Source organism: Lissotriton helveticus, chromosome 1_1 (assembly GCF_964261635.1).
Source record: "Lissotriton helveticus chromosome 1_1, aLisHel1.1, whole genome shotgun sequence".
NCBI lineage: Eukaryota > Metazoa > Chordata > Amphibia > Caudata > Salamandridae > Lissotriton > Lissotriton helveticus.
This window is the reverse complement of record NC_136057.1, coordinates 599,345,459-599,370,989: the sequence shown is the minus strand read 5'-3', so window position 1 is coordinate 599,370,989 and position 25,531 is coordinate 599,345,459. Positions and strand designations below refer to the sequence as shown.

The 25,531-nt window shown below is 47.3% G+C and overlaps 2 protein-coding genes across 4 annotated transcripts in view; one reads left to right on the top strand and one right to left on the bottom strand.

Moving 5' to 3' along the window:
- The window catches only part of ETFRF1 (electron transfer flavoprotein regulatory factor 1), a 124,168-nt gene extending 105,950 nt beyond the window's left edge, over positions 1-18,218 (bottom strand). The window contains exons 1-2 of the mRNA XM_078674109.1: positions 18,008-18,218; positions 17,459-17,478 (exon numbers count right to left, since the gene is read on the bottom strand). The gene's annotated coding sequence lies outside the window, so the exon portion shown is untranslated. The remainder of the gene's footprint in view (positions 1-17,458; positions 17,479-18,007) is intronic.
- A 401-nt stretch (positions 18,219-18,619) lies between these two features.
- Positions 18,620-25,531, top strand: part of DNAI7 (dynein axonemal intermediate chain 7) — a 931,046-nt gene continuing 924,134 nt past the window's right edge. The window contains exon 1 of one of the 3 annotated variants that reach the window (XM_078674105.1): positions 18,620-18,801. Coding sequence is in view for 1 of the 3 variants with exons in the window: in XM_078674108.1 (XP_078530234.1) it covers positions 18,799-18,801 (3 nt within the window). In the remaining 2 variants the exon portion in view is untranslated. The remainder of the gene's footprint in view (positions 18,802-25,531) is intronic. The other 2 variants (XM_078674106.1, XM_078674108.1) reach the window with 2 other exon arrangements.

Sequence of the window (25,531 nt, the reverse complement as noted above, 5' to 3'; positions counted from 1 at the left end):
TTCCGGAGAAGTCGGAGGGGTAGGCTATGGACCTCTTCGTGGAGAACCTTATCCTTGACCAACATAAGCCTAAGGGGCTGAGCAACTTCTTTACCGTGGAAAGAGCCCACAGAGTGCCTGGTGGCAGGCCCCGGGTCGGGGTGCCTCCGCGGCCAATAATTGCTCGAGTGCTGAACTTTCGTGACCGGGACGCTATCCTGCAGGCGGCCCGTTCGGCGGATCCCTTACAGTTTGAGAATTCGAAGATCTTGTTCTTTCCGGATTTCACCCAGGCGGTCCAAAAGCAGCGACAACGGTTCATTTCGATTAAGAAGAAATTGAGGGACAGGGGTATCCGGTATGCGATGATGTTTCCTGCCCGCCTTCGTGTGGAACTCGATGGGAAGGCCTGGTTCTTTGACAATCCTGAGGTAGTAGCAGACCTGCTGGACACGCTTCACCGCCCGGACCAAGAGGCTGCAGATCGTACAGAGGCTGAGGAACAATGATGTGTTGAGTGGGGCTTGTTGAAGGGCAGCATACAGTAACGGGGGGTGTGTTCCGTTGGGTTGCCAGGCCTGCACTATGGGCGGATTTTGGGTGAGTGACTTTGAGCAGTATAGTTGATGACCCATCATGTTAAGTACCGGTGGGCTGGGGGTGGGTGGGCTGATCCATAGGCCCTCCTCTGTGTTCTATTTTTAGATATATAGTTATTTGTGGGAGACAGGCACACTGCTAGTTGGGGATGAGCGCAAGCTTTATGCCGGGGTGCAGGGAGTGGGGTTGGGGGGGGGGGGTCGAGGTTGGGGTTTGTAATTGTGTTTTTGTATGTCTTTTTGTTTTGCACTGGGCGCTTTGGCACTACAATGTTGATTGTTTTTCTTTGAATGTCCTCCGTTAAAGGGGCTATGGGGATCTCCACACTGAGTTGGAATGTAAATGGTCCAGGGGACAAGATTAAGAAGGGTATGGTGAGCCAATTGATACGCAGGCACTCCCCAGACGTGGTGTTGCTGCAGGAAACACATGTCATGGGTAAGCGATGTATGGCACTCCACAGAGGGGGGTATGGTTTGGTGGCGCATGCGGGTTTTACAACTGGGTCTCGAGGGGTTGGGATTTTGATTAGGAAGTCCTTTTCACTTGCTATTCAGGCTACATGGATTGACAACAGGGGGAGGTATGTCAGGGTTTCTGGCTTGTGGGAGGGGAGAACTGTAACTTTTTTGTCTGTATATGTCCCTCCAGCCCTTCAGTCCGACACATTTCACGACCTTGGGAATTTTTTTTTTTTTTGTCCTTGCCGGTTGGTTTGCTGGTTCTTGGTGGCGATTTCAATACAGTGATTGATGGGATGATTGATCGGTGCCCGGCTCGCGAGTTGTTGTCCTCTCAGAGGTGGTTGGCTGATTTTGTGGGCACCATGGGACTGGTGGATGGTTGGAGGTTCAGGCACCCCGATGAGGCGCACTATACACACGTTTCTGCGGCGCACAAGTCCCTCTCTAGAATAGACTACATTCTGGTTCCGGCGGCGCAGGCCGCTTGGGTCCGGGAGGTGCGTCATCTGGCTAGGGGGTATCGGATCACTCCCCTGTTTGGCTTAGCCTTGATTTTGGCGGTGGTGACGTGGTGCGTGTTGCCCCGATATGCGCTTGGAAGATTCGGGACCCCGGAGCTAAGAGAGAGATAGTGTGGGTGGCGGACAGGTATTTCCAGGAGAACGTTGACTCGGTGTCCTCTGCATGCTCCCTATGGGAGGCTTATAAAACGGTCCTTCAGGGGGAGTTGCTGTCGTTTATCTCGGGCAAGAAAAGGGAAGCACGTGCTGAGATGGATAGGGTGGAATCGGATTTGCATGCGTTGGAGTTGGAAGTATCGCATACGTCCACGCCGGAGGGGTTGCATCGCTTAAGTCTTCTTACAGATGAATACCGGTCACTGGCCCGTGATAATGCTAGATCACAGCTGCTGGACACTCAGAGTAGGATTTATGAGCATGGAGACAAGGCGGGGAAACTGATAGCTTGGTTGGAGAAGGGAGACTGGGCGTCGCGGCTGGTCCCGGTGCTTCAGTCCCCTGGTGCGGATAGGGTCACAGACCCGCAGGAAATTGTGGACGTCTTTGTTGCTTATTATGAGGGGGATCTATGTAGCTGAGTGTCTGTATTCGGAGGCTGAGAACGCAGAAATGATTAGGGAAATTCCGATGCCCGCTCTTTCGGTTGATGGCAGGGGCTTTCTTGATTCCCCCCTTACTAATGACGAGGTGGCTCAGGCAATTAGGGGGGTTCGCTCTGGTAAAGCGTCGGGCCCAAATGGGTTTCCGATTGAACTATACAAAGTCCATGCGAACAAGCTGGCTCCCTTTTTGAAGGATATGTTTTTGGACAGTAGGGAGAGGGGTCGCCTTCCATATGACAAGCGAGTGGCTAATATTATTGTCCTTCATAAGAAGGGCAAGCCGAAAACTGAGTGTTCGTCCTATCGGCCGATTTCTTTGTTGAATGCTGAACCCAAAATGTTGGCAAAACTGTTGGCAAACCGCCTTGTCAAGGTGATTACCACACTGGTTCATCCAGACCAATCGGGCTTTATGCCCTGCCGGAACACGGCTCTTAATTTGCGACGACTGCATGGAGTTGTTGGCGGGGCGTCACAGATACACGAGCTGACGGTATTGCTCTCCCTGGATGCCAAAATAATTACAAAAAGGGGTGGTGATGGACAGAGTATCTGAGTTAATCAGAACACTCCTACCCAGTCAACAGATCAGGGCTTGATCCATCACCGTTTTTTAGCTCACTGCACCATCCCAGTTCAGAACCTGGCTATATGCAAATTAGTCTGTCCCTGGCCCAGTGCATCATGGGAACAGGGCAGACCAAACTACCAAGCCAATTCTTCACTGGAAAGGAAACAAGCTTCCGGGGACCGGTTTCTGGCATTACAGCCGTCTTCGGCCCGGCTTGCTTGAATCCTGATGGTGCAGTGAGCAAGGGACTCATGTCTGAGCATACCCTTCCACACTTATGGTGGCCATCATGGCCTTTGACAGGGTGGAGTGGCCCTATCTTTTTGCTGCCCTGGGTAAGTTGGGGGTGGGCCCGGAATTTATTTCTTAGATTTGCCTCTTGTATTCAGGCCATCTGGCCCGAGTAGTCGTGAACAACCACAGGTCGGCGGATTTTGTGTTGGGGAGAGGCACCAGGCAGGGATGTTCTCTTTCCCCTCTGCTCTTTGCGTTGGCGCTTGAGCCGCTCGCGGCCTGGGTCCGGTCGATTAGGGGTCTTCGGTGGACATCTGATTGGGAGGATAAGATATCGCTCTATGCAGACAATATTTTGTTGTATTTGACCTCCCCCCGGACATCGCTTATGGCATTTTTGGACGTCTTGAGGTGTTCAGTAGATATTCAGGCTTTGCTATTATTTGGACTAAGTCGGTCTTGTTCGTTTTGAGTGGGGAGCCCCCAGACGTCCCCCTGCACTGCCCGGTCAGGTTGGAAACTGTAGGCTTTAAATATTTAGGCATTTTTATATTACTAGACCCACGGATTAGATATTCCAATAATTTGTTGCCCCCGTTGGTTCGGCTTCGGCGGGATGTTGATCGCTGGAGGGCGCTTCCCCTATCCCTTCTTGGTCGAGCAGTATTGTTCAAAATGATGGCTCTCCCGCGTTTTTGTATGCGTTCCAGAACTCTATGGACCCGGTTCCTCAGTCGTATTTCAAGGAGATCGAGTCTCTTCAGAGGCAACTTCTCTGGGAGGAGAGACCCCGCATAGCGTACGCGAAGTTGACACTACCGTGGTACGATGGCGGGATTGGCTTACCCAACATCAGGAGGTATTATTGGGCGTCACAGCTTGCGGCGGTTAATCAAGCTATTTATGGGTCACCGCTCGACCCCGGTTATATTATGGACCGTGGTCAGGCGCCCGGGGGAGAACTCACTAGGGCGCTGTATGCTGGGAGGGGGTACTTTTCACAGGTTGGACCAACGGCGGCTGCTGTTGGGGGTCTGGCATGAGGCGAACCGCTCCCTTGATTGGGAAGGGAAGATTACATTGGCAACTCCCCTTTGGAACTCGGAACGACTGGGCAGTCTGTGGAAATCTACAGGATTTGACAAGTGGGATCTCATCGGGATCTCCCGGGTTGGGGATCTGTGGGGGGGGGAAGGATGGTATCCTCCCCTTCGAGACCCAGTAAGAACGGTATCAGATGCACGAGAATGAGAGGTTCCGTTATCTTCAGGTTCGGCATGTGCTGCTGGCCAACATTCCCCTTGGAGGGATGCCCCCGGAGGCCTCCCCGCTTGAGGATAGGGTGCTCGATGGTCATTTCCCAACGAAAGCGATCTCTTTGATTTATAGGAAGCTAGTTAATCATGCGGGGGACCCTTTGGTGGCCCTGAGGGATCAATGGACGGCCGACGGTTTGCTATTTGACGACGAGGACTGGAGGGAGGCGGTGGCCTCCGCGGGTTGTGGCTGTCCAGATGAGGCTTCGCCTGGTTCAACTAAAGATTCTGCATCGCAGTTATGTGACTGGCCCTCGGTTGGTGCGAATGGGTTTGGCTGACAGCGGAGAGGGTGTGGAAAGTTGGGAACCTTTTTCCATGTTTTGTCGGAGTGCGCCCATGTTCAGAGATACTGGTCGGCTGTTCATATCAAGGTGAGAGAGGTGTGGGGAGTGGGATTTGAGTTGGAAGCAAGGCGTTGTCTTTTGAATGTTTGGGACCCGACTGATCTTACTTCTCATGGGAAGGTGTGGGCAACGTTGGCATGTAGTATAGCGAAGCGTAACATAGCTCAGTTGTGGGGTGCGGCTCAGCCGCCGACGGTTGGGAAATGGATGGATGATTTGGATTGGTGCATGTTTCGAGAGCGGGCTGTGTATGTGGCAAGGGGTAGACCCAATAAATGGGGGGAAGATCTGGGGGCCCTGGAATGCCTACAGAGGCGACATATGCACTCCCCCGACGTCACCGGATGCTTCAGAAGTGTTGGAAGATCCTTAAACCCAAATGTCACTATTATTGTTGATTTTTTCATGTTTCAGGAGGATGTGAACTGATTAATTGTGCAGACTGGCGACTCAGTGCAATTATTGTAAGTCTATTATTTCTATGTGTTTAATAAAAAGTTTTTTTTTTAAAAAGGTCTATGATTCACAGATTATCAGCTGTTGCTCCCTAACTAAGAAATGGGGTTCATTGATACCGAGATCAAATGAGGATTGTGATAGTTTGGCCAAAATTTTGCAACCTCTGTATCCACTAATAAACAGGACAGACCTCTAAGATTCCATGAACATATTTTTTTGCAACTTTTGAGAGTGAGAAACAGACTTTTGTCAATAGTTCCCCATATTACCTAAGGCCACAGGGAGCCAAATCCATTCACAATCTTCCTGTGCCTGAATCTCTTCTATTCTGCAATATCAGGCCTGATTTCTCTCCAAGCTGATGTTTAGGTCTAGCTTGAGCTAGCACACATGCGCTGCTCTGCGAGGATTCTTGTAAGCACTTTAAACTTCTCTGTGTGGGTCTGACTCCCCTCACGCATTAGGTTGGCTGTTGCCTGTATCATTTTGTTATTGTAGCCTGCAAATGGCTAAAGGCGGGCGCATGTCCCACATCTTTTGCAAATGTTCACTCCTACAGTGTTTTGCTCTCTGGAGCGAGCAGCGTCGCACAGGGTGGCAGCTGCATTCCTCCTGGGTCAGGTTACACACAACGCGCCGTGCTATTGCTTTTTCTTGTTGTTTGAGCAGTGACCTGTGCGTGCTTGTCATTTAATTGGGGAGTATTCAGGCATGGTCTTCTTTCCCCTAGTGACACTCGTTTGCGAATGCTCTTTTATGTGTACTTTCACACCTCACTTATTTGAGGAGCATTTTTTAGGAGCCAGTTCATCTGACTTTTCCTATATTTTCAGACCCGCCCCTGTCAATTCCTCCTTGATTTAGGCGGAGGTGTTGACCTCTCGCTTCATTTCTTTTTATGCAAGGAGGGGTCTGTGTTCCCGTTGCTCATTTACTTGTGCGTGGCCTCTGCGGGTTTTCACAGATTTAATTTCAGTGTGGTCGCCGGTCCTTTTTCTTATTTGAGAAGAGTTTCCCGCCGACCCCTTATTTACTTGTAGAGAAGCTTCTGGGTTCTCTCCTCCTCGATTTGAGGTCCCGCCTCTGCGGGCCCCTCCTTTTTTTTCAGAGGATTCTTTAAACTAATTTCGACTCATTTATTTATTGTGGTCTCTTCCATGTGTTCCTATGCCTGTGTCCCTCTACTCACTGCTCTCACACCACACTGAGCAGTTTCCTCTTTTGTCTTGCCCTCACTCCCCCCAACCCTGGCGCTTATTTGAGAGCCATCCCAGCTCTGCCATTCCCTCTTGCCTGCACCCATTCAAATAGTTGGTCGTGTTCCATTGACCCCCACTTTATTCCCCCCCTCCTCGTTTGCCCTTCCTTTCCGCCTTCTCCGCTCTCCCCTTCCCTGCTTTACCACTCCGATTGTTTGCCCCCACATCATCCTCCGCTGCTCTCTGGCTCCTGTTTGAAAAGTTATTCCTCCTGCCCTGCTCAACCGTACGTGCCAATCCCTGCAAATAAACATGTGCCTGTCTCCACTTCTTGTAACATGGGCAGGCACACTGGCTTTACCATTACGTCAGTTACTATTACAAGGGCACTCGCAGCTTGTTCACTCTTTTGTGGCCTCTACAAGCTCCTTCTAGCTTAATTTGCTAATCTAGCTACCCCAGTCTACCAGTGGCATGTAAAGTATCAGTAGATGTCGTAGCACCTAGGATAATGTGCTGCACGGCTAAATACTTACAAGGTCCCAAAGGCGAGACCTATTGGCTATGCCAATGCTTGTTATAAGTAAGTGGTTGCTTCGTTTATTATTCTCAGGGCCTAAAGCCCCTCGCTAGGAGGCGCAGTTCAAATTACTACCTCAATTAGCTGTTAGAAATGGGATTTCTGGCTAGCGGAGACTTGCTTCAAAGCGAAGCAGAAACCACCACTCTAGTCAGGATAAGGGAGTTACACTCCTAAAATAGCCCCTGCTCACCTCCTTGGTAGCTTGGCACGCGCAGTCTGGCTTATCTTAGAGGCAGTGTGTAAAGCATTTGCACATAACCAACAGTGATACAGTGTACGCACTACACCACACCAGTTTAGAAAAATAGCCAATATTTGTATATACTTTAAGGCAAGACCAATTACGATAAAAATCCACAATACTATACTCTGCAGTTCTCAAAATAAGTTTCAAACACAGTTCCTTGATGTCGATGGCTCTGTCCGGGGCTATCACGATGTTGTGAACAACAAATCCAATAGTTCTGGCTGGTCAAGGGCCAGCTATGGTGTTGGGAAGACCCGCAAACAGTACCTGTGAGAGATGCACCGAGAGGAGGCCCTTGAAGTCACTCGCGTTGCAGGTCGAGCTCCTCTCTGATGGAATCAGGTGCGCTGACACCAGCAGGCATCGGGTGCTGCGGTGGGAAGTGCAGCGGTGCGACGTGCAGTGCCCCTAGGTAGCAGTGCGAGCAGCGGCTCGGTGACAGCATCAGATGGCGTCGGTGAGACCAGGGTCGAGGTGCGAGATGAAGGCGCTGCTCGCAAGTCACGGTGCAATCAGCGTCGTCGTCGTTGCTGAAGCGGTGTCGTCGGCTGACAATCTGGAGTCGATAGGACCGACGACGGTAGGCCAAGGCTGCGGTGCGGGATGAGAGCGGTGTGTCGGGTGACTTACGAGCGGTGCCCTCGAACCACGGTGCAAGCAGTAGCGTTGATTTCGGCGTGGAGCGGCGACGTCGTCAGGCAGGCCAAGGCATCCTCGTGAAGCAAGGCGGTGTGGAGTGCGGTGTCCACAGGTCGTGCTGCTAGAAGAGGTTCGGTGGCAGCATCAACAGGCGCCGTCAGTGAGACAAAGGTCGCGTTGCGGCAATGCCCTCTGCAGTGCTAAAGCGTCGTCGTGAAGCAAGGCAGTGCGGAATGCGGTGCCCACAGGTCGCGGTGTGAGCACAGCTCTGTGGCAGCGTCAACAGGGGTTGTCGGTGAGACCAAGGTTGTGGTGCGGCGGTGCCCTCTGCGGTGCCTTCAGGACACTGAGTCGGCAGCGGCGTCGTAGAAGGCGTAGAGTTGCTTTTCCTCTGTTTGCAGCACAAAACACACAGTCCCCAGTGCTGCGGGCAGAAGAGCTGGAAGTCTTTGTTGTTCCTGAGAATTCGTGAACAGGGGGCAAGCTCCACCTCAAGCCCTTGGAAAGACTCACAATTTAGGTTGCAGAAAGTCAAGTCCAGGCCTTTTACTGCCCAAGACAGAAGCAGCCACTGCAGGTCCGCCCAACAAAGCACCAAGCAAAGCAGTCGTTCCTTTTCGCAGCTTCTCCGGCTCTTCTTCTTGGCAGTATTTTTGATCCAGATGAGTTCTAAAGTTCAGGGGTCTGGGCCCAGTATTTGTATCCAAAAATCCTTTGATCCTCTAGGCATAGGGTTTCTGTGCCCAGCCAGAACCAGTTCAGCCTTCTCTGGTGTGAATTCCTGGCAGGAGGTGGAGACGGCATGGTCAGAGGCAGACCAAACCCTTTGAGGTGCAAGGAAATCTCCTCCCACTTCCCCTATTGCAGCCCAGGTCTATGCAGCCCTTTCCTGACCATACCTAGACTATCTGGAGCCCACCTGCTCCCCAGCCTTCTTTCATCTGAAACCCAGACAGGCAATCCACATTCCAGCAGAGGCACACGAGCAAGAAAATACTTACTTTCTAAAAGTGGTATTTTCAAACACAGAATGTAACAAGCATTGGAAATGCATTAGGTCTCGCATTAGAAAAGTTGGAGCTATTGGTATTGTAAATATAATTTTTTTTAAGTTATGTTTAGGTTTTTAAAATATTAAAATAGCGGATCCCTTTCCCTTTGAAGTGAAGCTCTCGGCAGAGCACGGCCTCGAGGCCGTGAAAGACAGCAGGGATGTAATTAGGGGGGAGGAGAAGTAAGTGAGGCCGAGTAATTGGCCCCCTTGTTTTTTTGTCGATAGTACAATGTCCAGAAATGCTCTAAATGTATCCAAGAGAAACCACGTACAACTGGTCAAATTACGTTTCTAGCAGAAAATATTGATTATTTCACTTCCCTCCTCTGTGATTTCAGTGCTGAAAAAAATGCTAATCGCTATGCACAAGTCACTGTTTGAAATCAGTATACACAGAGCGCAGTACACTGTCCAGCTTTCCGTTCTGGTAAGGCACAGGGGAGCCTGGAGAGCAAGTCATGTTGCGCAACATAGTACACGCTTCCGGAGAACTCCAGTCAACATTCAGAATAATGTCTTAGACAGATAGGTCGACAAACCAACATTTCAACTTCCCCCCTGCCGTGCTCCGATAATAATAATGGTGACCTAGTTAGCGGCAAGCAGAGAAAGCTAAGTAGAAGCACGGTCAACTCCAGGCTGGCTTCAAACTCAGCAATACTTACAAAAACGGCCGGGATATGAGAGTTAGAAAGAAAACAAGCCACAGATAAAAACATGGACAACACGAGGGGAGCGAGTAATTTACAAATTGAATGGCATGAGGCGGGGAGGGAGGGGCTAAAGGCAACACGACCAAGTGATGGGAAAAGTGAAAGGTGGGGCATGCTTGGAGTAGAGAGAAACATGGGAAACAGGAGGGGAGTGGAAAATGTACACTTGAACGGCATGGGGAGGGGCTAAAGGCAACCCAACACCGACACCGAACACCCGGTGAAAGAAAACAGGCTGCGTTGTATGAAAAGAGGGCAGGCTTGGAGCAGGCAATTAACATTTGAAGCCGAGGCAAAGGAAACTAGTTATGGCGCCTGCTGAAAATACCAACCACAGCCAGCATGACCTCGCATAAACCAGCGTCCTACCCGCTTCAGCAGCACTGCAACAATCACTGCCGTACTACATTGATGAAACGCATCTGTTAACATCCTGTGAGCGGTGTTGCACGCTCGGTGGGCAAAAATGACCCTAATTAAATGAAGAGCAGGGCAGTGGGAGCGGGCTGGTTTTACTTTCATAGTAAGCGTATGCGGATAGCGGAGTTGGAACAAAAGGAGCAGCGAACACGTCTGCCACACCGGGCATTGCTGTGGGGAGGGGGGGGGGGGAGAAATGCGTCACGGCCGAAAGCCTTCGATGCAGCAGGGGGCGGAGCGGTGGATACCTTTCAAGTGAAGCTGCTAGCGGCAAATGGCTGGCGTTGATGTGCACGCGCTTTGTATGTCAATCCGCATGCGCATTGAGCGAGCTTTTCACGGGCACTGCATGGAATCGCCCGATCTCGGTAAGCTCTGTTTAAGCCCCTTTATCTCTCGCTCCGCTCAATGCGCATGCGCATTGATAGGTCACGAGACCTAAAAATCACCATCACTAAAATATGTATTTTAACATTCTGAGTTCAGGCATACTAAACTCAAATATCTACCTTGTTCCCTGGGTCAGTTTAGGATTATAAGATGTTTTAATCAAACTGCTGAATCTGGCCTATGAGAACAGATAGCCTTGCAATAGTGAAAAACGGAATTCGCTGTTGGTCACTATCAGGACACGCCACACACACACGGGCATGTCCTACCATTCACACACAGTGCACCCTGCCCACAGGGGTACCTTGAGCCTTCCTTAGGCGTGACAGACATGGAGAAAAGTGAAGGTTTAGGACCTGGCAAGTGTGTGCACTGGCCAAGTCGACATGGCTGTTATCAACTGCGCGCAGACTCTGCAATGGCAGGTCTGAGTTACCTTTTTAAGGCTACTCACCATCAGTGCTGCAGGCCCACTAGTAGCATTTGATTCAGAGGCCCTGGCACACTCAGTGCACTTTACCTGGGACTAACAAGTAAATCAAATATCCAGTCATGGAAACACCAATCCATAACACAATTTACACAGAGAGCATATGCACTTTTGCACGATTAGCAGTGGTAAAGTGCCCAGGATCCTAAAACCAACACAAACAAGTCAGGTAAAAATAAGAAGAAGCTAAAAGTTTGGGGATAACCTTGCAAAAAGGGCCATTTCCAACAGTAGCCCACTGCTCAGGATATGTTGAAGGCAGAAGTACTTTAGTAAACTTGAGATGTTCTTCTGGCCTCAGCTCAAAGCCCCAAGTTTCATAGTAAACATTTTGCGCATACATTTCTTTTGCAACATTGAGTGAGGAGCTAGGGCTTGAATTGTTTTTATACAGCCTGATGATGTTACCGCTATTTAAAATGTCACACATGATCTTAGACTTATCATATAGATGCAAAAGTTTACTAGATTGTATAATAGTGTGGGCCACATTTGCCAGGTTTTATGGCATTGGACACACAATCGGTGCAGTGGTGATGTGTGGAGTTGAGATCGTAATCTCCCTTCCTATAATTGCTTTGATTCCACTAAGCAATGGACCATAGCTTTTTCCTTAGGCGGTGGAGTTGTATAGATTTCCTGCTCCACTGTCTAACCAGCAGGGATTGACCCAAAATTAGAACATTTCGTTGAGATAACAGGAGTCAGATGGGTTTACCTTCAAAGAGACTACCTTGAGTGGAGGGTGTGTTTGCACCCTAGGTTTGGCCAAGATGATGGATAAGGACCCCTGTTCTCCTATGAAAGCTGTATTATAGGAGCCTCCTGTAGGGCTTCCTCCCCCCCACCCGGTCTTAATTGTGAGACCTGCTGTTTTACATCAGGATAATAAGGCCTAATTAATGTCAGGGGCTCTTTTTCCACTACTGTATTGAAAATCGGAAAAAGCGTAGGTCCGTTGGCCTGTTTGTTTATATTCAGTGAAGGGAGGCCTTTCTTATATAGGAGCCTTGTGGCATTTTTTCCTTTCGTGCTTGGACAATGGCTTACATACGTTCTCTAAGGTATTTAATGGAGATGGGCTTGTTAGAATAATTCCATCACTCTTTTTATTGCAGATCTCTTCCCTGTGTTCCTTTCTGAATTCAATTCATCTGGGTTTTAAATAAGGAGAGTTCCTCAATGTCCGGAGTGTTATGTACTAGAATTGTGTGAACGTTATGTAATTTTGGAGATGCAATTTTGATCCTCACATTTTTTTGCAGGAATTTACAACCCAGTTTCTAGGTTTGCCCTGTACGACCACTGGACAAACCTCTACCCCTGATAATAGTACTAATTTAACTGGTTAATCGTCCATGTTATGTACCAAAGTGGTGGGTGGACACTAGTTACAACTTCCACCTCCTCGACCAGTGCTTTTAGGCTATTTGATAGAACTTCTAATTTAGTGGTTACTTCTAATTTAGTGGTCCCTATTAGGAAAAACAGGAGAGTTTCCTTCTGAACAACCCTCCTTTCTGTTACATTTGCCCTTGGAAGTTTGGATATTTTGACTGCTCATAGTAGATGCACTGACTGAGACAAGGAATCAGGTGGGTCCGATCGATGTTTCCAAAATGAACCTGCTCTTCGTGGACGATGTTATGCCTCTTGTATGCTGCTTATTTTGACAATGAGGGTTAGTGAAGAAATTTGGGAGCCTCTTGCTTTTTGCCAGTTAAAGCTTGCGGGAAAAACAAAATCTTTAATCCGATCAGAGCACTCGGATTTGTATGTGTTTTGAGTTGGAGCAGTGATTTATATCCCTCAGATACACTCCATTGTTTGTCCCAGGGACATTATTTGCCTTCGGTGTTTGAATGAGACAGCAGGTAGAGTTCTGAGGTGACCTAATCTTCCACGAGGGTGAGGCAACCGAAGTCAATGGTCCATTACGAATTCAGTTGCCTTTTCAAATACATCTAGTCTTAATACGCGGAAATAAGCGTATGGAATGGGCACCAAGTTATACAAAGATTTAGCTGCAAGTTGCACCCAATAATAGTCCCTTGTGCTCAGCTCAACTCCCACCGGACCACAAGCAGCATCAGGGCTACCTATGTGCTCAATCTCTCCTCTGCAAGGCATGAAGTGTTGGTATCGCAAGACAGGCTGAGGCGACGCAAAATAGCGACCAGCCCCACCAACCACCTTTTGTCCTCCTACCCTAAGCTGCACACAACTAGGAATGGCACACAGCGGCAGAAAGCCCGCAAACCCCACAGTGCCAGACAACCAACATTAGCCCCAACATAGCCCTCTGCAAAAACACAAAACTGTTGAAGTCCTCTGCCACGGGTATGTTGCAGTCCTGGACAAAGATTAAAATCTGATGGGTAGGTTAGGCACAGGGAGAGCGAACAACAAGGCTGAGGACCAACAGGGGCAGCCCCAAAGAGCCTCAAATGGCCAGCACTGCTCCATGCTTTTGCGAGGGAAAGGAGGGCTGAGGACAGGACTGGATTTGCAGGATACAAGAATGATCCTAAGATCAAACCGCACACCAAGACGCAGCTGCAAAACTGAAATGCTTTGTCACACATTATAGCGACTCCTCAGCTGCCACATGGAGCGCTACTATAATACACCCCCAGCCAGGCTGATGCTAAGGAGGCCCCAAACTTAAACTGACATCACTTCAGTCAGCGCCCAATGGTGAAGTTGACTGACAGTGAGACACAATAGGGTACCTAGAGTCATGGTCCGTCCTACTGCTGCCACCCGCCCTTCTTGAAGTTATGCACAGCTTCTGCTCCACCTGACCTCGCCGCTCTCACTGCAGCGGGTTGCGGGAATGAAGTGATGGATTTCCAACATTACCTAACGCCGACTGCGGCTGACTTTCACAGTAAACAGTCAGAGGCTCAGAGTGATTTCTGTGGGCTGGCATTTTTGACCGCTCTGTACTGAACACGGTGTACCTGAAAGGGAGCGGCAAACATGTTTGGTAAACGTGATTCAGATGACTTTTGAGAATTATTCAACATATTCATTGTGCCAAACATCTTGCACTGCTGCTTAGTTTTCAGAGCTACAGAGGAAAAATACTGCTGTGAGCAGTACAGGGCTGCAAGCCAGGCTGCAAGTTGTTGACACCGTCGTCTGCGGTAAAGATAGCTCATGGATCCAGATCCCACCTGCACCATTTGGCCACAGACGGGGCCAGAGCGTCTGACTCACGAGTCAGTGTCACCGAGGCAGCGCCAGGGGCCAGTCGCCGTGAGAGTGGGTGCATTAAGCTGCTGTGGTAACCGGTTGCAGCATGAATAACGGCACAGTGGCGGCAGTAATATCTTGTGCGACCGGACCCAGCCCACGGGGTCGCAGCAGGGCTCAGCTGTCCATTAATGATCATGAATAATCCGTAAGTGCCTGGGAGAGCAGGTAATCTATTGACTATAATTAAGACTCCCAGTTTTAGGATTTTACTGATTTTTACAGATAAATACAAACAGAAAAAGCTGTTTCATGTCTGGATTTGTTTTTAAAAGTGGGAAAATACAGAAAATTGTGCGTCTTTTGAGTGCCTCTCAATGGTGTCCTTCATGAATTCCAGTCGAACAGCTGAGCAAACATACAGCATGAGGAGTTAAAAACAGGATGCTATTTCCTTTAATACAGGCATATGATAACATATTTGTATATAATGTTACTATTTACTTGTAGTTGTAGGGTTTTATTATATTTGACTGCTTTATTTGCTAAAACAAGACTGATATTAATGTACGAGTGAATGTCTATCAATTCAATAAATGTGGAACGATCACATTTTACGACTCCATTTGTTCTCAAAACATCAAATATATATAGATAAATACCACAGGAATAGTCCCAAAACAAATATGGATAAATACTGACAGAAATGTTATAAAAATAAATACCATAAAACCTGGAGCCCTAACTATAATTATGAATGACATCTTTTTAAAAACACTTCTCCAACTGCTATATATAAATTGCTGATGCAGTACTGAGCTATGTGACTAGGTCAGTATGGCATACTAGTGCTCTTACTTTCCTATTGCTTTCCAATGTTTATTTCTTCCCCCAGTCAGGTGTCCCAGTAATTGTTGCTGTCGCCTGGCAACACTAGAACTCCTCATGAACACGTGCTCTGAGTATGGGAGAGGCTGAGCAGGTGGTGTTTAGGGCAGGCACACCTCTCTCCTACACTCCTAGGAGGGAACTGCAAATCTAATTAAAGCAATTTTTAACAGAAACCAAGGTTTGAAGCATCACTAATTGAGAGGAAAAGTTTACATAAATGCACGAAAAACAAATATGCATTCCAGTAACCAGTTTTGCATTCAGAGGTCCTCACCGGTTTTGTGACTGGGGCCAGACCGACTTTGCTACTGTACAGCAGCTCAGTGTAGGCAGCCAGCTGAACCAGTGAGTGTAACAAATATAGACACACTTCTCAAGTACATCAGCAGCTGCATTACTTTTCCCCATCTAGGTGCAGCACTGTAGTGTTGTGAATTTGCTAGACACAGTATTATAAAATTAGCGCTATGTTGTACATTAGATTATCTCCTTGCATCTGCTCAGCCTGTATGAATGTGATGTCAGTGTAGAATGTTGAATGTTGGATGACAGAGTGAATAGAATGTTAGTGTGCCTGGTGTGTATGTGGAATGACAGTTGAAGAGAGTGGGCTGAACAGTGACCATCCTGTTCCTGGTGGGGTTATCTTCATTATATCTTATAACTATATTACATGAATAAAGGAACATCAAGAAACCACTTGACTACCCATCATTTATATCCACGACACGCTACTAGAACGATTCCGCACAGAGAGGGTTTAAATATCCCTTTTGAAAGCACTCGACTGTATGTACCAATGATACATTGTATATTCCCAAAACTACGATCAGTTTACAAAGGCCCTAGATTAGTGCCCTTCCATTTCTGTGATTTGCAGCAGTTTTCTTAGTTTCTTGTTGCTCAAATAGGTGCAATTTCTGATATTTATATAAGTTTCCCTTGTTTCACTGCTTGATTATGCTCGCAAGAAAGTGTTACTCATATTGGTTGAAATGTCACTCATAATTACACTGAAATTATAAAAATGTCACATATAGGAATTGGAACCCTTGGTAGCTATGCACATCTGAAGGAGCTCCACTGGCTCCTCATACACAAACAAGCACAATTGAACTCCTTACCTACACTTTCAAGGCACTACATAACACTGTCCCAAAGTACCTCAACAATTGGATCTGCATTCACAAATCTATGAGACACCTCCTCTCGCATGTACTCCTACTTGACTTTAACACAGAAAACCAGATCCGGAGGTCAAGCCTACTATATCGATCCTACAGGGTGGAATGACCTGCCGCCATAGGCGTCCGCCGAAATGTTTCCAGGGGGGGCAACATTTCACTCGCCTTCCAGGGGGGGGGGGGGGGAGGCAAAATGTTAACTTCATCACTCGCCTTCAATGCACGTTTAATACAGACGGCCCATTGTCATTCTTTATGTGATGATTAGCAGCAGACAGAATGACAATGGGCCTGTCCACAGTCTGCTCGAGGTCGGGAAGGGGCTGCTGCAGCCTCTAGAGTTCAAAGACAAGTGCGAGAGGCCCCAAGTGAGAGATCATTTAAACTCCTGGGGCTTCTCGCAGGGGAACAGCCTGCTGTAATCTTGAACATTACGGACCAAAAGGAATGGGACCGGCGATCCAGGGGGGGGGCAAGCGCACCCCCTTGCCTCCCCTGCGGACGCCCATGCCTGCCACTACACATAAAAGCATCCTCCTCAGTTCCTGAATTCCTCAAGAAGCTGAAGACCTGGCTTTTCGAGTAGTTCCACAAGGCTGTCGGTTTGGTTAGACTCACACCTGCCCAGCGCAAGGGAACCCTCTCTGGTGATACTGCGCTCTACAAATCTGCATAACATACCGTAACACTGGGGCACGTTTTCATGTGTTCTGGAGCAAGAATAAGTAGCAGACCCTAACAGAAAACTATGGGCTTAATACAGGATGCAACTGTGTGTAAAAAGTGTATTTAATCACCCATTGATACATCTAATGTATGTGAATGCTGTCAATTAAGTTGTTCTTTGCCCCTTGGTCGATGCAAAACTATTGTCCTACATTTGGATTTGTGGAATGTCCTGGTTTTAGGTTTTCAAGATATGGTTTATCTACACTCAACTCAGCCTCGTGTGAAGACAGTCATGCTTATTACTCATATACACCCTCTAACAAAGCCCAATTGTAGGTGGAAACGGCTGAGCTGTATGGGTGAGTGAGAGGTGGAGATCATGTGCAGTTTAGGGCTCCTGCCTGCACTCTATCCTTACTGGTTGGATAAGCTTATGCTTTGTGCCAAAAGTTCATATTTTTCAGGGTCGAGAAGGCCGACTTCAGCGGATTGTCTGTCGAGACACAGGTGACGGTGCCTCTTCAGTGTTAGTAAGCGCTATATTAATGCAATTACACAGTTCAGTTAAGTGCGTGGTCAAGTAGAACGCAGGGCATTGATTCAAGTGACTATTGCGAGAGCAAGCGACTATAGAGTAAAGTGAAAACACTTACCAACCTCCCCCACTAATGGATACTAATGCCCTTACCTGTTTCGGTGCTGCGTAATCATACATGCCAACCCTCCCGATTCAGGCGTGAGACTACCGATTTGAAGGCTAGTCTCCCGCCTCCCGATTCCTGCAAGCAAAAACCCGATTCCTCGGGGTTTGTTGACAGGGCGTTTGTGTGAAGTGCTAATTTTTCCAGCAATAGTCAAAGTGGCCATGCAGGGGCTCTCGATGGGGTGAAAAAACAACAAAGGGTCATTAACAAGGCAATAGTCTTTTGAAGACCTGTGAAGTAGGGGGGGGGCGTGTGTGTGCACAGGAAGCTGTTTTCGGCTGGGGTGTCACACAGGGGCGGGGGGGGGGAGGGGGGGGACAACACTTGCATCACCCTCTCAGCCTGCCATTGCGCTCCATGCTTGTAAAAGGTAAGAAAAAAAACGTACATTTGTGTTTCAAATGTCCAATCCTGCAGCAGCACACTTCCAAAGCCCATACACGCCAGTAACCCGATTTGAAGCCCCATTCTCCCGATTTTTAAAAAAAAATCTCCCTCTTTGCTCTTCTGAAATGTTGGCATGTATGCGTAATTTACAGCGAAGGGATTCAAAATCCACATTAACTCCAACTTCTCGAAAGCGTGTCCGCCATATTGCTAGGGGAAAACGTAATTGGTGGGTTTTTGCTCCTACTTAACATCGTTGAATGATGGCACTTAAGTGGTCATCTTCCCTGTGCTTTTTAGTGAGTTCTTCAGTAAAGTTAGTTTTTGTTTATAACATATATTCTTTTAATTTCTTACATAATAAAAAGCTGATTTAAGTGTACTATAATTTAACAGCGATTGCATGCCTTCAAACGGGACTTCTGAAGACTGTTCATTTTCAAGATGGCGGTAATCAGTGACTAATTGATAAAGAATCAACCCTGCGCAGACTAAAAATGTATTTTCAATAAAATGCAGTTCTGATAAGCATGCCTTGGTCTCCTCGCTTGTCTGCCGTTGGCTGGACAGATGTCGATAATTACATTCGTAATATAACTCCATGAAAACCAGGCGGCCATCTTTGAAAGTGTAAATTATCAGTACTGGCCCATTCTTCAAGAGGACGAATACTGACTATCCCGTTATTACGCTATCACGGTGTTAAGCAAATGCACACGCTAGACCATTGCCATCTATTTTGAAAAAAAAGTGCCAAAAGTAAGGTGTCCGCGCTGAATATTGGCCATGTTGGGGTCAGACAGTTTGATATACTTTTTCTGAGAGCACTATGGAATGGGAGGCGCGAAGTGGTTGTTATGGCAACGGGAACGCGCTGGTTCGCAGTTAAGTAGCAGAAGATAGCTGTGCGAGGTCTGGCTACAGCGTTGCAAGCAGGATGGTGAGTATTTAACATTGGTGACAATCTACTTCTCAGAGATCGAAAGTTAAACAGAGGTTACTCTCATCTTAGAACCCAAGAGCTTTACCTGCAGGTCACACTGCCAACGTAAAGTAATTTAATGTGAAAATAAACATCAAGCAGTTAAATTAATAGAGAACAGATATTATCAAACTTGACAGCAAAGGTACTCCTAGCTCGTGGGGGGATTGTCTGTTAGACACTGGCTAAGAAAGAACCCAGAGTGGTGGTGGAATGGGTGTGAAGTAGTTCAATTCTATACAGTGGGGCTCAACGATGATACACCCGCTTATTGTCTTATTTCACTGTTGGATGCGGTTGGATAGTGCACGTGGCATCTGTTAGTATATTGTGAGTAGAACTTTGTATACATTACCATCTTAAAGACCAAACACTCTACAAACTGATCTCATCGCACCTGAGGTATTGCGTCTTTCACTATGTTGGCTTCCCGATTCACTCCAATGCATTCAAAATGGCTCTTTATATCTTCTTTTCTGTCTTGACCATGTGCTTATATTCCCCTTATGGTGCCAATCTTATTTTGCTAATCTGTTTACATACTATACAATTGGTGCTTTTTGTTTGTCTTTCAAATGTCTTAATTCTCTTGCCCCCGTTTATCTATGTTCCCTTATTCATTCAATACTGCATGTATTGTATTGTATTGTATTCTAATTGCATTTATATAGCTCTTACTACCCCTGATGAGGCGTCAAAGCGCTTTTTCGGCGAGTAGCACACTACTCCAGTACCCATAGAGGATTAGTGCTGAATTAGTATAGTGAAACATGCAAGTACATTTTAAGTGGTGGATAGGTTAGCCAGTTGTAAATGATTTGGAATGATAGCAGAAGGATAGAGTAGGAAAAAAGGTTTATAATTATATAGCGCCTGTTACCCCTGATGGGGTGTTGAAGCACACTACTCCGGAAACCCATAAAGGATTAGTGGTGAATTAGTATGGTGAAATATGAAAGTAATCTCAGTGGTGGATATTAGTCAGTTATTTGGAATGAGAAGGATAGCGGAGGGATAAAAGGGGAAGAAAGGTCTGCATTCATATAGCACTTGTTACTCCTGATGGGGTGTTGAAGCATGCCACGCCGGAACCCATAAAGGATTAGTGGTGAATTAGTATAGTTGAATATGGAATTTGAGAAGTTAACATGTTAGTCTGTTAATTTTGTTTGAAAAGGATAACGGAGGGATAAAAGAGTGACATATTTTATTTATTGTTTTTTTTTTAGGTCTTAGCAGTAGGAGGAGGCTTTTGGATGAGTAAAAAGGAGTTTTGGAGGGGAGGAGTCAGAGGGAAGAAATTAGAAAGGTTTGTTTTTGGGGATAGGTGTAGTAGAAAGAAGTGTTAGATGATACAAGAAGGGTAGAGTGGGAGAGAGTCAAGAAAGGGTTATTTTGGGGATCATAGTAGTGGTATTGGGTTTAGGATAAAAGAGTGGATGTAGAGGATATATTTATAGATGTAGAGGCTGAGAAATAGGGTAGTGCATTGGAAATCCTATATTAGAAGAAAGTGATAAATATATAGATCCGTAAGTACCTTAAGTTTGTGGATGTGGATGATGTGGCCTAGGTATTGCTAAATGGGAAAATGGGCAGCATTACGTTGAGCCTACCAGATATCTCAAGCTGTCTGTTTGCAAGATACCTATTGTGGGCTTATTAAGAATTTATGGGGACTTGCATCCCACCTATTGCATACCAGTGGTTCCCTTTATTGTACTTTTTATTTGCTTGCTTCGTATTTGATCACTTTCCTTGCACAACTTATCCATCTTGTGTTTGTTACCCCGACATATAGTCCTGTTACTATCTCTCTGACTGGCTTCTATGCTTGCACTTTCCAACTTTAGGGAGCTGTTTTTTTCTTTTTGCTTAAGCAATCCATGAGAGTGCATGTATTTTTCATCTCTCCTTCATATGCTTCTTTTACTGCACCACTCCCCCATGCTCCTTATTACTGTCTCCCTCGTATTCCAAGCTTTCTCTTGTTGGCTTCTCCCCACCATACTCCTTACCTCCCCACTTTTTGTGCTTCTCTCACTGCCCCCATGGTGCTCTCCCTGTGTAATCTGCTGTTACCACTCCCCCTACCCACTTTCTTTTGTCCCCCCTCGGCTTTGCCCTTGCCCCCTAAGCCCCACCATATATTGTTTCGATAAATATTTTCTTTATTTTTTGGAGGACAGGGGAGGGAACAGGCAGCAAACTGCTCATGGCACCACTGCCTTAAAAAAAGCACTTTCCCAATACTTAATTTCTTTCTATTTATTGATCAATTTTGAATCAGTAAATGCATGCTTGTTTTTTTGTAACTTTCATGTTTACTCATTTTCTTATATTTGTAAAATTGACATCCATATGCAAAACAATTTGGCACCAGAATTGACATCTAGAAAAGACCCATAAAAAAAATTAAGCAGCTTAAAACGTCTTGATGATGCATGGAAAATCTATTAATTTAGGATGAATTCAAATATTTCTCTGTTATTACACAAACTATTTATCCATATTTACATTACTCAAGACTACAAAATGGAAGTGTATTATAGTCTGTAAATTTACTTGAACATATTTTTAGAGTATCTTAATATTCATATTCCGAATGTTAAAAAGTTTTTTCCTATCTAGCAATGTTTGACTTATTAGAGCGGTGTGTCTAACTGATCATATTGCTTGAAAGTAAATCTTACCTGTTGCCGTGAGGGGAACGGATTATCGTTGTACCCGGTCCTACATCCCAGCCCCAGCACCACCGCCGTGAGGGAAACGGCTCACCGCTGCACCAGTCTCGCACTCCAGCGCCAGCACCATCGACGCCGCCGCAAGGGCAGGGACTTCAACTCCCAGGTGCCCCGGCGGCCGTGGCGCGCGAGTGACGCCACCAGAGCGCCCGGAGGCGCGTGAAAGGAGAGGAGCGCCGAGCGCTCAGGGGGGAGCCTTGCTTGGCACGCAGGAGGAGGCGGTCTTACCTGTTGCCGTGAGGGGAACGGATTATCGTTGTACCCGGTCTTACATCCCAGCCCCAGCACCACTGCCGTGAGGGAAACGCCTCACCGCTGCACCAGGTCTCGCACTCCAGCGCCAGCACCATCGACGCCGCCGCGAGGGCAGGGACTTCAACTCCCAGGTGCCCCGGCAGCCGTGGCGCGCGAGTGACACCACCAGAGCGCCTGGAGGCGCGTGAAAGGAGTGGAGCGCCGAGCGCTCAGAGGGGAGCCTTGCTTTGCACGCAGGAGGAGGCGGTCTTACTTGTTGCCGTGAGGGGAACGGATTATCGTTGTACCCGGTCTTACATCCCAGCCCCAGCACCACTGCCGTGAGGGAAACGGCTCACCGCTGCACCAGGTCTCGCACTCCAGCACCATCGCCGCCGCCGCGTGGGCAGAGACTTCAACTCCCAGGTGCCCCGGCGGCCGTGGCGCGCGTGTGACGCCACCAGAGCGCCCGGAGGCGCGTGAAAGGAGAGGAGCGCCGAGCGCTCAGGGGGGAGCCTTGCTTTGCACGCAGGAGGAGGCGGTCTTACCTGTTGCCGTGAGGGGAACAGATTATCGTTGTACCCGGTCTTACAACCCAGCCCCAGCACCACCGCCGTGAGGGAAACGGCTCACCACTGCACCAGGTCTCGCACTCCAGCGCCAGCACCATCGACGCCGCCGCGAGGGCAGGGACTTCAACTCCCAGGTGCCCCGGCGGCCGTGGCGCGCGAGTGACGCCACCAGAGCTCCCGGAGGCGCGTGAAAGGAGAGGAACGCCTCTCGCCCCGCGAGTCGCGCGCGGGAGCGCCCAGGCTAAGCCCGGGCAAAGGGCGGGCCGTCTGTGGCCGTCCGGGCCGTTCGAGGCTGGGCTGGGGCCCCCCTCTTGTATCCGGCAACAAAAGGTACTGTACATATTCTACTTGATTACATTTCTGTGGCTCGATAGGATTGGAACAATGGTGAAAAGAAAAATCTTGGAGGACCCTATAGACTCTGTTGCAGGGGCAACTAAGGGGGGAAAACGCGCTAAGAGGCAGAAATGTAAGCCCGCAAAAAAGCGCCAACCAAACGCGGGGGATAATTGTGTCATGGACCAGATTGATAGAATCGATGAATTGATTACAGATTGTACTGATTTGCTAACAGCCACCCCCATTCCAGTGGGAGAAGTTTGCGACATAGCCAGCCCAGGGGGAACAAAGGGTGCTAAGAGCAAAATGAAGGGGCCTTCAGTTATACCAAGAATGTTTTGGGGTAAACCTCCTGTAGAGGCTAATTCACTAGCACCCAAGGCTACTGAGGATAATCTAGATGTATGTGTATTAGATGTAGAACAGATCACAGAAAGTCTTTTTAATTTACCTTGTACTAATAAGTTCACGGTTTTAGCTCATATCGAAAACCCTTATCCAGATGGTGGGCAGGACTTGACTGGATCTGATCTAAGTACAGCAGAAAACACCCCTGAGGTATCTCCAGAGGTGGCTGTTCATCACGACAAACCTCTGTTTAGCTTAGTAACACACTTATGTGCCCTAATTAAGGGTATGCAAGTGAAAATTGCCAACTTAACCACTGCTGTAAACAGCTTAAAGGTGGAGAAAAACAAAGCTGCTGTAATACTTAAAGCTCCTAGTATTAATCAGTCAAAGGCATCAACTCAAGTAGGAAATGTCACCTCCTTGGCAATTAAAAAATCAAGTCCAGATACAGCTGCTCCCAAAAACCCTAGAGCAACTGAGCCTGTTAGATCAGGGAATTTAGTGCCTTTGGAGAATCGCCTATCTCATGGACATAATTTGCTCCCAATAAGGGGTGCACCAAGGCAATCTGTAGATAATCGACCATCCAGACCAATTCAGGCTGGCCATAACCCCCCATTTAGCCGACAGCAAATGGGCTATGCAGGATCAAATCTAGGCCCCACTACACCAAATCTTAATCCCGCCAAAGCCCCTCCGGTATACTTGATTAACATACCCAAGCTCCCTATTGGCAGGGAACGTGAAACTCCAGATTCCTTGACCAACAAAGCTATCCATTGGATTAGGTATGTAAGGGGATGTAGATCTGTCATCCGGGAGGATATCCTGTGCGCAAGTAGGCCAACTTTTCAGGGTGATGCCTACGATTGCATAGAATTGATTCTAAAAAATCCAACGGTAGCTGGAGAATTATTAAACTTAGAATTCAGATCCTGTTTCCCAGACCACTCAAGGATCCAGATGAGAGCAACCCCCCCGTCACTCCTGGAAGCCTATAGGAGGGAATCAGGACATTAGATTAGTTGGGGAAAGTTCAAGATTAGACTTGAACGATTGACTTTTATTTTTACCTCAAAATTAACTAGCTAGTGAAGCTTACAATAGGGGACCACTAGGAGAGGATCCTAGTTGTACTTTGGCAAAATCTGTTATAAATCAAGTTGCCCTGGCCTGTCCTAATGATGAATTTACTTTATCCCCTGTTGATTCAGCCAGTAATAATGACAAAAAAGATATAACTGGAGGGGGTCCTAGTTGTATCCTAGCAAATTCTTTTATAAATCAAACTTAGGGCCCAGTCCCTCTGATGACTCTATCCCTCCCACCACCTATCAAGACCCTACAGGGAAGACTCGCCCCGTGACTCGTGATAGTTGCCATGGTTCTATCCTTTCGTGGAATATAGCCGGCTTAAAATCCAAGCTAGAGTCACCTGAGTGGGCAATTTTATCCGAGGATATGAACTATGCCTATTGCAGGAGACATGGGCAATGGAGGAAGTGCATTTCCCTGGCTATTTAAATTATAGTATTAATGCAGCTAAGGAAGGAAGGGGAAGACCATCTGGTGGGCTAACTATCTGGTTACGACAGGACTTGAGGGTGGTAGCAAATACTATTCCCACTCACCACAGAGATCTTCAGGTCCTAAACCTTAAGTTCCCAAATTTAGCACCAGTTTATGTTTACAACATGTATGTGAGGAGTACGGGGGGTAGAAATTCAGAGGTCCTTGCACTCCTGGAAGATTTACTGGAAAGTCATTGTTCACCTTTTAATGTTATTGTGGGGGGTGGGATTTTAATGTAAATTTTGAGCCTCTTATGAAGGGAAACTGGAATGTGTCAGAGGAGGAGGACAGAGAATGGGGGGTTCCCAAACTGGATCTTGAACCGGTTTGTAAATGGTCAGACATAGTGGTCCAAACAAATTCTATTTGCCTAAATAAAGGTTTAAGAGCAGCAAATGGAAGGACCCTAGGTGATAAGATTGGGGTACATACTTTTAAAAGTGGTACACGTAAGAGCAGAATAGATTATATTCTGCTCAACTTGGGCCTGTGGAAACATCTTCAGGACATGACGATCATTGACAGGCTCGAGAGTGACCACAATCCCTTGTCTATGAACCTTACTTATTGGGAATCTTTTGTTCACCCAGGGATCATAATGGCTCCTACCCCCATTCATGATACTCTGATATCAAATGACTTACGTCACGTCCGATGGCCCAAAGTTTCCCTTCACCAAGAGAATATCGATTTTATATCTAGTAAGCTTGGACAGGCGAAGTTAGATTTATTGTCGATATCGGAAGGGGATAATAATATTTTGAGTTTGCAGGAAGGAACTAGGATCCATGACATTCTTTTTGATGAATTAAAAACTCTATTTGTTAAAATCCTGTAAGCACAAAGGTCCACGCGTAATGGAAGCACCACGATGGT